General features: G+C 36.7%; 1 protein-coding gene across 1 annotated transcript in view; it reads left to right on the forward strand.

The window, feature by feature from the left end:
* The window catches only part of cavin2a (caveolae associated protein 2a), an 84357-nt gene extending 72868 nt beyond the window's left edge, over positions 1–11489 (forward strand). The window contains exon 2 of the mRNA XM_028807631.2: positions 4645–11489. Coding sequence (XP_028663464.1) covers positions 4645–5433 — 789 coding nt within the window. The 3' untranslated portion in view covers positions 5434–11489. The remainder of the gene's footprint in view (positions 1–4644) is intronic.
* Positions 11490–11978: the final 489 nt, after the last annotated feature.

The raw sequence follows: 11978 nt of genomic DNA on the forward strand, positions 1-11978 counted from the left end.
GATAGATAGATAGATAGATAGATAGATAGATAGATAGATAGATAGATAGATAGATAGATAGATAGATAGATAGATAGATAGATAGATAGATAGATAGATAGATAGATAGATAGATAGATACTTTATTAATCCCAAGGGGAAATTCACATACTCCAGCAGCAGCATACTGATAAAGAAACAATATTAAATTAAAGAGTGATGAAAAATGCAGGTAAAACAGACAATAACTTTGTATAATGTTAACGTTTACCCCCCCGGGTGGAAATAAAGAGTTGCATAGTGTGGGGGAGGAACGATCTTTTCAGTCTGTCAGTGGAGCAGGACATTGTATTGTATTGACATTGTATTGTATTTAAAAAGTGTGATCTTCTGGTGTAGAGGAAAGTGTTCATACTGCAAATCTTCGGTAGCTCACTTTGGGGATGAAAAAAGTGGATGGATGTCCACAGCACATGAAGGTTTGTCTATGGTTCTGGTCAGTTTCATGAAGGTTTATATATGGACTTAGGGTTTAATAACAAATGCTATATAGTAAAATGTGTAGTTTTTCATACAAAAGAAGAACAAGTAACGTAACAGTAATGCACTGTGTGTAATGCCTTATATGTTATAATAAATGACTATATAATATATGTAAAGACTCTTTTTTAGGGTGGCATGGTGGCGCAGTGGTAGCACTGCTCCCTCGCAGTAAGGAGACTTGGGTTCGCTTCCCGGGTCCTCCCTGTGTGGAGTTTGCTTGTTCTCCCCATGTCTGCGTGGGTTTCCTCCGGGTGCTCCGGTTTCCTCCCACAGTCCAAAGACATGCAGATTAGGTGCATTGGCGATTCTAAATTGTCCCTACTGTGTGCTTGGTGTGTGGGTGTGTGTGCCCTGCAGAGGGCTGGCGCCCTGCCCGGGGTTGGTGCCCTGTGTTGGCTGGGATTGACTCCAGCAGACCCCCGTGACCCTGTAGTTAGGATATAGTGGGTTGGATAATAGATGGATGGATGGACTCTTTTTTTATAAGTAATAAACATTGTAACTAAGTTACTTTTAAAAGTAATATTCCCCAACACTGAAAGGCATGCCATCAGGTTCACTATATGTTGAGTGATTGCAATGAACCTTTAAACTTAAAAGTCTGTGCTTTTGATTCCTTGTGTTGAGCTTCTTTTGTTAAAAACACATGTAAAAAATTAATTTTGATGTCTCTAAAGTATCTTAAGTTAGTGGCACTAAAGGCACTGTATCAAATAAAAGTTGCTTTCTTTGTCAACAACGACCTTTATTTATATAGCACATTTTCATACATGAAAGTAACTCAAAGTGCTGTACAATATTAATGGCTAAATAGAATTGCAAATAAAAGTAAAAACAAAAGAGCAATTATTTATAATAGTAAAGAATGATAATGTTCTGCTAATAGCAAATGTTGTGGTCAGATGTCCAGTGAATACAGAAAAATAAAAGGACCATTTTGCGGGATGTTAAAGAAAATAGATCTTTGGGGTTCCAAGGCAAAAAGACTGTCCAGCCACTCCTAGGCGTTCTACAGTCCATGAATGTGCCACTATTAACAGGTTACTCTTGTTGAGCTCCCTTCATCTTCCCAGCATTGCAGGTGGCTGCAGCTTATTTAGCCCAGGGGATAGTGGTGGATAGCAAATACCAGAAAAAAAGAAAACACACAAAAGTAGCGATTAATGACCAGTTTACAAAACAGCAAATAGAACTATAGTTTATAGAAAAGATTCGGCTTCCTTCTTCCCTCAGTATGACGAAATGCTGCTGAAGCAAGTAGTTTCTTAAGTGACTAAGCCAAAGCTGGATCAGAGAAGTGGCTTTTTAGTAGTTTTTTGAAGTGTTGAACTGTAATGTATGCAGTGTATTTACAGTATAACAGGTAAAGCATTTCATATTTTGGAGTCATAGATACAGAGAACTGCCTCATCAGTTGTTTTATGTATCACTCTTGGAATATTTTGATTTTTATGTGATATACTTTATTAATCCCCAACTGTGCAAGCCAGTGTTAGAAGATCTAAGATTATGATTAGGAATGTAGGAGGACAAGTACTCCAAAATATAGGAAGGTGCTAGATTGTTTAGAGCTTTGTATACAATTTAAAGGAGATTAAAATCAATGTTAAATGACAAAGGCAGCCAGTGTAGTGATGCTAGTGATGCAGGCCTGAAATGCAGGAATAGATGTACATTAACAAATAAAATGAAGTTGACCAGACAAAACTAAAAAAAAATAGAAGTCAAAGTAAATTTAAGAAATTACTGCATTTTTTTTTTTTTTTTTGCATTTTCCATACTGTCCAAACTTTTTTCTGATTTGGGGTTGTATCCTTTATAGATGAACTTGACTGATGTGCATTATAATACTCTAAAGACAAAAACATATGTATTACATGTCCTGCCCATCTTATCATTCTCGATATACCTTTTTCACTCAACTTCATTTTAATGTGTGATCTAAAGTTTTGTTCTGATTCTAAAATGACACCTACATTTTCTGCTTTTGGCCTTATTTGTAAAGCCAGATGGCCAAGTTTATTTCAAAAGTCTTCACTTTTTTGTGTTAGCTGCCATTAATTAAAATTTCTGTTTTTTCCTTGTTAAGTTTAAAGGTTTTATTATCCATCCATTCGATGATACTAATAAGACAATGAGTCAGAGGATTTCAGTGTGAAATCTAATTTATTTTTCTTACTGAGTACTTACTGACACTTAATGTCAAAGATTAAATCAGGGTTTTCAATCTCGCTCTGGACTGAGTCCATTATGACTGTTGGTTTTATTTCCACCAGACTCCCAGCAAAATTAGACATGCTGTTACTTTCCAGTTCCTGTCTTGATGCCATTAACTTATGGTCTGCTCTCATTTTATTGGAATTTATTCAGCATGTGTGTATGAGGTTGATACATTTTTCTTATCCTGTGTGTTAAGATTTGCTTTAGTGTTTCAAAATGTAGCCTGCTAATAAAACACACATTTGTGGAAGTCCGCTGATAGCTCTCCTCCTATTTAGCATGCAGGGGCATTTGCACCTTTGTCTACTTGTCTATTCAGATTTGCCACTATCTCAGTATAATCAAGAGAAGAAACACTGCACAAAAAGTGTTTTCAGGATGCAATCAAAAAGGCACTGTTTAGTAAACACATCCTTCAAATATTTTAATGACATTGAACCACATAATCTTTTTAGCTATAGACTGAAAGCAGACAAAGAATCAGCTAATTAAGGTTTCTTTAAAATCTGCATCATCAGGGGCTTCAGGGCTATAACACCCTCTGGTTAAAATCATGTAGTTGATGACCTAATACAATAAAGAGGCACAAGTTTGCTCCTATGTGGAAAAATTCTATAATGGGTACTAGTGCCAGCTCACATCTTGGACCCTTGTTTGATTAATTTTTTTATTTTTGTGGGTTTTCATATCTCCCAATGCTCACATGAGAACTCTACACAGATTGGTTTTAGGTTAGTCATTTTGCCCTGTGATGAAGTGGCATTTCCACCTTGTTCTGATTTTGGCCATAATTGGTCCCAACTTTATTTTACCATTAAGGTACCGTGACTGTAAAAATGGATGAATTGATTTTCATCTTATCACTCATGTTCAAACATTTTGTATGACTTCAGGCTGGTGAAAATGAATTAAAATCCATCCATTATCTGATCTCACTTTTTCGATTATGGAAAGCAGGTAGAAAAAATGTATCTTGACAATATTGGGCATAAGGGAGGAAGCTGCAGGACATCAGTCCATTTTAGGGTACAGTTAGTCACACACACACTCATATAGTGCCGATTTAGATTTCATTCAAGCCATATTTAGAGTTGACATTCTCATGTAGCACACTTGCACTTGCCCAAACAGGGCCAATTTATAGTTATCATTTACACAGAAAAAAATTAGAATATCAGGAGAAGTTAGTGAACCATGCTTCCATCATCATCAATGTTGAATTCCTACCTGTTATAAAGTTTCCAAGACTTATTTCTATTCTGTGCCACTTTCTCCAAGTTTCTTCCCCTTGTTTCTCTGTCTCTTTCTTCCCCTACCACCATATCTTTCGCCCTCTTTCTTGGCCTTCCTGCTCTTCTCCTTCCTACTGGAAGCCCTTTCCACTCTACTTACTGTCCTTGAGTCGTCCATGTGGAATACATGTTCTGCCCATCTTGTTATTCTCGATATACCTATTTCACTCAGCTTCATTTGACCAGCCTTTTCTTTCAAATCCTTGTTACTGATTGTTCTTTGCCATCTTATTCCCATAATCTGGCTCAAGCATCTTTGGTCAAACACGGAAAAGGCACATTAATAGAAAGGACATGTATAAGTTCCACAAATTGATTTGAACCCAGGTTTCAGGAGCTGTGAGGAAGTAATGCATACCTGTGCTTCACAGATCAAAGTAACAGTGGAAAACCAAATCAATCACAGAACTAGTTGAACGAAATTGTCAAAGGTACCCACCCTGGAGAATCCTTCTGTTCGTTCCAAATAAATGTTTTGGAAGAATGTAATACTGTAATCTTTTTCATTTTGTTATTAAATTCATATGTTTAATGTATTTGCCCAAATATTTTGAATTACATGTACTGTATATGCCTCATGTTTAATTAGTGTTTTTCTTTATTCTTTTAGGAGGAAAATGAAATCCCAGCCAGTGCCTTCATTAAAGATGCAGTCCCATACCCTCGAGACGTAGAAGGAGAAGAGGAACAGCCTCTGGACCAGAATAAGTCTCAAGAGGAAACCATGCAGACTATTAATCTGTCTTCAGATGAAGAGATCGCTCCAGATGACGATGATGACGACATCCATGCCGAAAGGATTGAGAAATCTAGAGCAGAGAAAATCAAGAGATCTAGCCTGAAGAAAGTAGACAGCCTGAAGAAGGCATTCTCAAGGCAGAACATTGAAAAGAAGATGAGCAAGATCAGCACCAAGATTGTGTCTCCCGAAAAGAGAGAAAAGATAAAGAAGAGTTTTACCCCAAATCACCAGAAGACCAACAGTTCCAAGAGTTCCTCCTTCAAGGTGGCACCTCTCACTTTCAATGTGAAGAAGGTCAGAGAGGGTGAGGCACCTGCAACTGGCAAGGAGTCTCCTACAGCTGTGGCCTCCATTGAGCTGGAGCCTATTAGCAGTCCTGGCGAGAATGCAAGCTTCACAGAAGTCCATGCCGAGCTCTCTGCTGCAATGCAAGAGGTAAAGGCAGAGAGTGATTCTCTTAAGAAGGAAATCCAGCCAGATGAAAATGGTGTGGAAGCTGCTGACCTAGAGACAGAGCTTTCCATTAGAGAGGATGATGATGAAGATGTGAAGTACTCCCTATCATCTACACTTAGAATTGGAGAATCTCAGTTGGAGGTGGAAGAGTCCAGTGAGCAAGCTCAGTTTACTGAGCTTACTGTGCAGGATGATTCTTAAGGGCACACTGCATTGTAATCTTCACAAGGACAATATTTGTTGTAGGGTTCATGACTTCCATGAGTATCATCAAGCCAATATTCTGTTTTATTATTACAATGAGCCACCTCATGTTTTTACCATTACAGTTTGTACTTATCAAATAAATGTACCAACAGTGTAAATTGTTCTTTTTACATTCCACCAATAGATAGCATGTATTTGGCTATTCACAAATTTAGGTGTCAGCTTATTTTTACTGAAAAATATTAGAAACATTTCAGTTTTCTTCCTGTTTAAATAATATAGCCCTGGAATGGGTCTCTGCTCTCCTGGGGGCTGTTTCCTGCCTTTTGCCCAATGCTGCAGGGACAGGCTATGGTTCACCCAACCCTGTATTGGATTACACAGGGTTAGAATATTATTTTATGTTATGTTCAGTCTAAAAATTGTGTCATTACTAACTTTGTATTTGTACTCAGTTCCAGCTTTTTTTACTCACATACAGTTTCTTCTGGTTTCTTCCCACATTCAAAAGTAGTGTGTCTTAGTTTGATTGCTACATCTAAAACTGATCTGGTATGAGTGAGTGTGACTACATCCGTATGAATCTGGACTGTGGTGTACTGTTGCCTTGTCCAGTTTTTCGATTACAGATGCTACATACAAAAGCTTAAATTGAAAAAAGTGAGATGCACGTTCAGAAAAGGAATGGATGGTTGAACAAAGTATTTGACCATGCACTAAGCAATCTCCAGAAGTTAACTGATGGAAAGTAGAATATTGCTTTACTGCTTTTCCATCATATTCACTCCTTCATTGCCAATACTGAATTCAAACCAACAGATGGAGACTGGTACAAGTAAACATTTAATTTGTGCCATGAAAAAATCAGCCCTTTCTGTTGTATGTTTCAGATTACAGTGATGTAACATAATGTAATATTCCCAAAATCTCTTCAGGGTTCTGAGGGATATCCTGGCAGCGCTAAATGCAAGGCAAGAAACATCCAAGGACAGCATGCCAGTCCAACAGAGATCCACTTGCTCAAGATATCATCCATTTTTGAACATACTAAAAAGGAAACATTTGGAGTTCCTGTCTTATCTTTCATTCCCTGGCTAAATTTTTGTCCAACAGTGTCCCAGAAGGTTTCCTTGGTCAGCTATCTGTTGTTCAAATTCGGGAAGCTCCATCATGTAAACATCCATTAGCTTAATTAGTATTCTTCCTTTTTAAAATTCAGTAAAAAGTTAAACTATCACCTCACACTAGCTGTGCTTCTAATATGCGGGTCATTTTGTCCATTTCACATGTAAATGTTTGAAGATTTCGGCTTGACATGACTGTCGACATTTAGATCAAGAAGAAATAAGAAATGTATTTAGTTATGTGCTCTGCAATTTAAAATCAGACAAAAGAAAGATAAATTAATCAGCAAGATTAAAAGAAAACCTCTGATTTAATTTTGCTTGCCAGAGTTTGGATATTACGATTAATACTGCCCTGCTTTTGCTTTTGTAACACCCACTGTGCTGCAGTGCTGACATGCTGTGGTTTTGCTCACCTTGATTCAGGCATTAAATTGGCTTAGTATGAGTTGGTATGTGTTGGATGGCCCTAATGGTGGAATGGCATATCATCCCTGATACTGTAGGGAAAGGCTCAGGCATCTTGTGACCCCATAATGGAAATGCATGTTAAGTAAGTAGATGAATAAATGATTCATGTTCTCTTCTATACATGATGTACATGAACGTAGTGTGTGGCTAAAAATGGAATTAACACAGTCATGGAAATTTAGAGGCATGCTTTCTCAGATAAAGTGAAAATATCACTTAAATATCACTATATATATATGGAAAACATCTGGCGTCTATCCATGACTGAGCATAATGTCGCCCAGTGTCCACAACAGAAATTTAATGTCCGATAAACAAAGACAACAAGAACCACTCAAAGAAAAACAGGCGTAAGGACTGGCATATCAGGTCAACAGAGGTTCCTAAATTCATGACCTGATTGAAACAGACAGACTTACCATTGCAACTTTGTGCCCATTTTACTAAACATGCATTTCGCTGTGCTAGTAATATGATTAAAGCAAGAGGCCAAGTTGTAAAATGTGAAGTGGTTACAATGTTCACCACTCCTGTCATTAAAATTAGAACAGGATTGTATCACATATGCTCAACGCAGGCCATAAACTCACATTTTACATTAAAAATCTCGCGTTCTTCATTAGGTTATCAACTACGCTACTACAGGGAGCTAAAAGTGAACACTGCGTACGGACACTGGTGCAAGGTAAACAGCATGAGGCTTACTTAGAATTGTGATGTGCATCTGGAAGGTGGTCAAATTGTAGAATCCCGTGGTCGTAATAGCACTCACAAAAAGAACATGATGTAATTTAATTTACTTCATTCTTGAATTGTGATTTTCACAGGTTCAGAGGGACTGCTCAAATCCACAAGTCCAAAATGCTAAACCATACAACATTTCTGTACGTAATTAGACAAACTAATTTTCCTATGGTCTTAAAACAACATTCCCAAAACTACACAGTCCACTTTAGGGTCATGGTGGAATGGAGCATAACCCAACAACAAGGGCCACAAGGTTAGGCCCAGACTCACACATGGTGCTAGTCCATCTCAGGGCATTCATACACACATTCACGCTGCATCAGTTTGCAATCACAAGTTAACCTAACACATACCTCTTTAGAATGTGAGCAGAAGACAAAGGCACCCTGGAGAATCCCACAAAAACAGCAGGAGAATGAAAACATTCCAGATACCCAGTAACCAGGCCCACAATTTGAAGCCAGGATGCAGCAGCTTCACCTATTGTGCCACCATAAGAAGGGTAGTTGTGAAAAAATGATCTCCTAGGAAGCTCAGTATCAGCTTTAGCTTAATATCTGGGTAACATTCCTAAAAGTACACTTTCCATATCCATTAAATTCTAATTATGTGAAAACCTAGGGGTTTGTGGCTGCTGTCTCTCCACTCACAAACCCAGATTTGGCTCCTGGTCAACCGTCTGCTTGAAGTTCCAATGAGCTTTCCCCTGCTTCTCTAAGTTCCTCACCTTGAAGTGCATGTTAGTGTAACTGGTGACTCTGAATTGAACATTGTGAATGTAAGAGAATGCCCCAACATTGACTGCTGCCCAGTATGGGATGCATTTCTCCCTTTCACCCAGTGCTGCCAAGACAGGCTATGAATCTCTGTGACACTGGTGAGCAATAAAATGAACAGTTCAATGTATAATTGTTATCATCCATTCTCGAAAACAAAACTGAGTGACCGTATAATTGTTATCATCCATTCTCGGCTTAACAGATTAATTGTTGCAGTAACTCCTATTGTTATGTCCATTATATGAATGAGTGGGTGTTTTAAATATTATTAAAAATATACCTTTTAATGCCAGATGTTTAAGTAAACCACCATCATATTGTTTTAGCATGGATAAAAGTATCAAGGAGAGTTTTGAGTTAAACTAAACAGTTCATTTGCAGATCCTTCTGCACAGTACATACTACTCACATTTATCACTTTTGTGCTGTCACTCTAAATCCATCACTAGCAAATTTTGTAAGCACTGGACTTACATTCCATTCTACAACAGATATTATCCAAAACATCAAGAAAGAAATGAGCCAAAATAAAAACACTTCACCTTTGAAACAGAAAAAAAAAAGATTTGAGAGCCTCTGCACTGCCTGTGCTTGGTAATGTTTTTACAAATCGCTTGTCATTGACTTGCATGACTAACACAATCGAGTGAGCTGTCAAACTGAGAACACGAGAGGAGCTTCACTCCTCAGATGGCCAGCCTGCTGTTGCCCAATAGCTGCCCAGACACCTGGACGGGCACAAAGTAGGTCTGGGATAGGCAGCAGATTCCTAAGTATGTGTGTGTGTGTTTTTTTTTAACTAACAAAAATTGTTATATATTCCTATGTAGTAACACTGTGTTATGTTAATTCAAATACACTGTAAGAGTTCTGAAGGCATAAAAACATCAATATTGCTGCGGGCACCAAGAAAAATGAAGTTTATTCAAATAATATACAGTACGTTCTGTCTGTCCTTAATATAATTACTTTAGTAACACTATTTTGATTATTTTTATCTAATTATATTACTGTCACACTGTTGTTATTTTAATGTAACAACAAAGTTTTAACAAATAAATTTCACTTATGTAATGGAGTTTAAAAACTGAATTCAAGAAAAAAAAATATAATATTCACATCATGTGTAATATAAATTTTACATATCCACCTGTCCATCTCCCTTATCTATCTGTACGTAAATGCTAGTATCTATATATTTATCTATGTTATAGTGCCTTTCTTTATTTGTCTTTCTATCAGTAATTCCTTCTTATATATTATATGGTGCCTGTGCCTATTATTATATAGTAGCTTTCTCTATCAATCAATTAGCAACTCCTTTATGCCTATCTATATTACCCATTTAGTACATTGTTCCTTTCTTTGTCCACTAGCTGAGTCAGTCCATTTGAAATGTTCCACTGTAAAATAAGCCATTACACACACATGGGAGAATGAAATTGAAATAAAAAAATAAATAAATTGTGAATTTCCCCTTGGGATTAATAAAGAATCTATCTATCTATCTATCTATCTATCTATCTATCTATCTATCTATCTATCTATCTATCTATCTATCTATCTATCTATCTATCTATCTATCTATCTATCTATCTATTGTCTAGGAGTGTCTACTTCATATGTGTACTTTTCTAATCTATCTTATCTATCCATTATATACTGTAGTGCATTTGCCTTGTTCTGTACTTGTGTTTTAGGCGCTCCTCCATATCCATCTATAGTATCTATCTGTTATAGAGTGCCATTTGTCTGTCTGTCATTCAAATAGATAGGCAGACAATAATGAAGAAATTGCTATGTCTCTATTTATTATGTACTGCCTTTCTCAAACTGTGAGATAGATAGATACCATTTATAGATATTAACAAAGTTGAAATATGAACCTGCTGCCCTACCAATGACTATTTTTCCTTTAGTTCAGCAGGCAAAGTTATGTTTTTCCCACTCAGTGCTGATCAGCAGTCCAGAAGATCTGACTTGAAGAAGAGAATGAGGACAGTATGAACTATTTTAAATGCGTGTGTTCCTGTCAGTTTAGGCACAGTACTAGCTGGGCTACCTGTCTAAGACAAGTTCAAATCTAAATAATTGACGTAGACTTCTGCATATTCTGTGTCAATGTTTGCATTGCACCATCTGTTGGAATGTATTTTGTAGTGCATGTAGTAATAACATGCATGCAATGCATTTTTCATTCAAACAGATGGCGCATCACAAACATTAACAGTGCTTTTACAAATCTCATAACAACTGGCATATAACCAAGACATAGCAACCTGATGGACATACAGATACAAAGACACTTGTCCTTTTATTAAGGTGGATAAAACTATGACGCAGTGTCATAGAGCTGAAAATGACCAGCATGCCTATGTGACCACTGTAAATAATATCATAAAGGTGGGGTGCTGTTTAAGGAGCTGTCCTTAGATCATTCTTTTGGCTGAAACTCTGCTGTGATGTGTTCTTTAATAAAAAAAGATAATAATAATCATAGGTTTTGCTTATGTACACATTCCATCTACCATAAGTCCCAAATTGCCCCAGGAAAATAAACTCTGCAGATCTTGTAAGTTAAGACTCCACTGGAGACCCTTCTGGATTGCAGATGAGTCAGACATGCTGTACACTGTAATTTGATATACTCAATTAGTGTGCTTAATTTCTAAGTGAATATTCCAAGAAAATAGGATGGAATATTGACATAAAAAATGTATTTTTGAAGATTTGTTTTTCTTTGCTCTTTCTCATTGTTTTTACTTTACTGTGTTTGAAATGAATGTCTTTTGCTGTCTCCAAACAACTTGTCGCTCCTGTTTATAACACACTTACTGTATAAGAGATGTATGAATGTCTTCACCCTGCTTATTAAAATCCATATTTTAATGTTGAAACATTATAAATAAATAATTTCATGTAACACTGACCAGTTCCCTTGTGGTGTCCTGTATTTTTCAAACTCTTCATAAAAATTAAAGCGCAATACCCACATTCCCTGCTGTCTCACTAATGGGCCACATATGAAACAAGAAAAAAGTGAACTCCGCTTTGAACTTTTTTTCTTCTCATATCTGAAAGAATGCAGAACATTTGAAGTATGTCATTTATAAATGGTATATAAAGGTCCTGTGAGCAACAGAGACATTCTTTTATTGATTTGTTCATTCTGCCACAGGAATGTAACTCAAACAAAGTAAATAGAATTGCACTTTAATGTAGTGAGTGTAAAATTCATAGAATAACAAGAATTTAAAAGAATGGAGAAGAAATCCAGCTCCACTACATTAATAAAAAAAAAAAAACAAGCAAAAGTGTGTAATCCAGTTTAGACCATCCCTTTGCGTGACTCTTTGTAGTTTATCTATTATAGTTTGAATTGTTTTGCATAAATTTCATTCACTCATAATTTTGTTTT

The sequence above is a fragment of the Erpetoichthys calabaricus genome, chromosome 8, assembly GCF_900747795.2.
Source record: "Erpetoichthys calabaricus chromosome 8, fErpCal1.3, whole genome shotgun sequence".
NCBI classification, from domain to species: Eukaryota; Metazoa; Chordata; class Cladistia; order Polypteriformes; family Polypteridae; genus Erpetoichthys; species Erpetoichthys calabaricus.